The 2,607-nt window shown below is 61.7% G+C and overlaps 1 protein-coding gene across 1 annotated transcript; it reads right to left on the bottom strand.

Moving 5' to 3' along the window:
* Positions 1–19: 19 nt before the first annotated feature.
* LOC102731230 (long-chain-fatty-acid--CoA ligase ACSBG1) lies at positions 20–2,567 on the bottom strand. Its single transcript, XM_081810344.1, has 4 exons — positions 2,267–2,567; positions 2,037–2,186; positions 1,548–1,724; positions 20–907 (listed from the first exon to the last, which is right to left on the bottom strand). Exons 2-4 carry the CDS (start codon positions 2,184–2,186, stop codon positions 674–676), a joined length of 561 nt encoding a protein of 186 aa, XP_081666470.1. The 5' UTR covers positions 2,267–2,567; the 3' UTR covers positions 20–673.
* Between the last annotated feature and the right edge of the window lie 40 nt (positions 2,568–2,607).

The raw sequence follows: 2,607 nt of genomic DNA, 5'->3' as shown, positions 1-2,607 counted from the left end.
GCATCTCTCGGGACATGATACCGTATTTGCAGACGTGCGTACGCATCTCACGGGACATGATACCGTATTTGCAGACATGCGTACGCATCTCTCGGGACATGATACCGTATTTGCAGACGTGCGTACGCATCTCACGGGACATGATACCGTATTTGCAGACGTGCGTACGCATCTCACGGGACATGATACCGTATTTGCAGACGTGCGTATGCATCTCTCGGGACATGATACCATATTTGCAGACATGCGTACGCATCTCACGGGACATGATACCGTTTCACAGACTCGCTAGTGATGGAGAATATTTCTAACTTGGAACAGGCCAGGTTTATGCCATGGCTCCTCCCACAGCACTGTGTGCGAGTTTGAAAAGCAGTCCGAAGGCTCTGTGGTCACTTGGAGGCTGGAAAGCCTGGAAGAGGGCTCATCCCTGTGGCCCCTTCCCTGGCCCCCTGCTGAGTCAGGAAACCCCTAGGAGACTGTGAGGAGCTGCTCCGGGGGAGGTGAATGCCACCCAGAGGGAGCGAGTCAGTCCTGCCAGTCAGAACCCAGAGGTGGGGTGACCATCTCCTGTGGAGTCTGGAAGAGGTCTCCAGCCCAGCACCTGATGGGGCCTCTGCACAGGGGTCCTAGGACAAGCCCAGCCCAGCAGATCCTCAGATGCATGCTGGCCTTATGCCCCAGCCCTGCTGCCCCCCGGCCTCCTGTCCCCTGGCCTTCCATACCTGCCTGGGCAGGTGAGGTTCTGCTCCAAGGTCACCGACATGGCCCAGAGCAGCATCTTGCGCCGGATGAAGCCAGACTGAGCCGCCACTGCCTGGATCTGCTCCATGAACTTCTCCCACACTCGAGGCACCCCCATGTGGGACGTGGGCTCCACCTCCCGCAGCGTGTTCACCAGGCTCCCCTGTCGAGCACCAGAGAGGAAGGCCTGCCGGCTCAGTGCCAGGAGGCCCCTCACACCAGAGTCAGGTGCACACACCCCACGGGCGTCTTGCACACGTGTCCCACGCTGTCGGCTGCCACTGGGCGGCCATCCCCACTGCTCACGTGGCCGGATGCTTCAAGCCTCCTCGGTCCCCTCCCAGCCCTGGGGGCGCCACTCTTTCCTCTCTAACCCAAACTTGACCATCCCCCTTAAGCAGTGACCAGTGTAGGAATGGACGAGGGACGATCTGTGCCAGGAGGTGCGGGTGGGGGAAGGTGTGCCAGGGGGCGTCTGGGAGAGCTCTCCTCATCTTAAAATACATTTCCAAAGAGTGGGGGGTAGTTGATGAGACTGGGAAGCAGGGCGGTGCTGTGGCCACCTGTGACCTTCCTCTGAGGACGACCTATCCTTGACGGCTTGTGGACCCCTCTCCTCTACGTACCATCGTCAGCCCCTTCTTGGCTGGTCATGTGGGCCGTGCTGACTGCGGGGGAAGAGTTCTGACCCATAAATGCACAGGGGACCCGCCCACTCGCACACTCGCACGCTCACAGGGGCACACTCGGGTGGGTGTGCGGCACACGAACTCGGACCCCCGCTCAGGCGGAGGCAGGCTGACCTTCAGGGCATCGGGCTCGGCGAAGCAGACCTGGGCCCCCCACTGGATGCCCGTCCACAAGTCGTAGATCTGAGCGGCGATGTGGCTGAGGGGCAGGTAGCTGACCACCACCTCCTGCTGGACTTCCGCGGGCTTGATGTTGCCAGCCTGGCTGCTGTACCGTGCTGTCCACGTGATCTGGAGGACAGGCACATGGGCCCCGGCAGTGTCCCCCAGCCAGCCCTGGAAGTGCTCACCCCGGGGGCTCCGGCGACCTCTTCAGGGCCTCCTCCCACCCAGGGCGTCCCTGCGGGGAATTCGCAGAACAGGCCTCCCCTCCCCATCCCCTTCGCTGGACGCGGTCTGGACCACAGACCCGAAGGCTGTCCTACGTGTCCTGACCACCCGCCCCGGGCTGAGGGGCCAGAAGAGCGTCCCAGGGGCTGCTAGGGCAGGTCCAGTGCCCAGATCCCCCTGCAGCCAAGCCCACCCATCTGGGCTCCGTCCTACATTGTCCTGACTTAGCATCACGCCCTTGGGGCTCCCGGTGGTGCCGGAGGTGTAGACCAGCACGCAGCACTGGTTTGGCTGCTGGGCGTTGATGATGGAGTCCAGGGCCTCCTCGGGCAGCTCATCCCCCAGCTGCATGAGCTCCTCCATCTGCAGCGGGTGGGTGAGCGCGGGCGCTCGTCAGCAGGGCGGCCGGACTGGCCCCCGCCCCCATGCCCCTCCACACGCACCGTGTACACACTGGCCGTCTTCTCTGGAGGCGCTTCTCCGTATATCACTACAGCCTTCAGATGGGGCAGGTCTTTCCAGGTCTGTGTTGGTGGGAAAAGTAATGGGGTTTCACTGAAAAAAAGTTACCTGCTGAGAAGAGCCTCCTCACCAGCTGCTGGCCTGCCTGTCAGGCACTTTGGTCACTGGGTTTCCAGGCTCTGACCTTTGACTCCTGTCCCTCTTCATGCATGGCTGTCCCCTCATGAGGAAACCAAGCGTCCCAGGGCCCGGTTGAATAAAGTATGGCTTATCCCACAACTTTGTAGAAGAGAGGGGGACAGAGAGGGGGAGGGGGACAGAG

This window comes from Leptonychotes weddellii, unplaced genomic scaffold (genome assembly GCF_054177405.1).
Source record: "Leptonychotes weddellii isolate Sample4059 unplaced genomic scaffold, ASM5417740v2 HiC_scaffold_23077, whole genome shotgun sequence".
NCBI classification, from domain to species: Eukaryota; Metazoa; Chordata; class Mammalia; order Carnivora; family Phocidae; genus Leptonychotes; species Leptonychotes weddellii.
The sequence above is the reverse complement of the archived record's forward strand: the minus strand, read 5'-3'. Positions and strand labels throughout refer to the sequence as shown.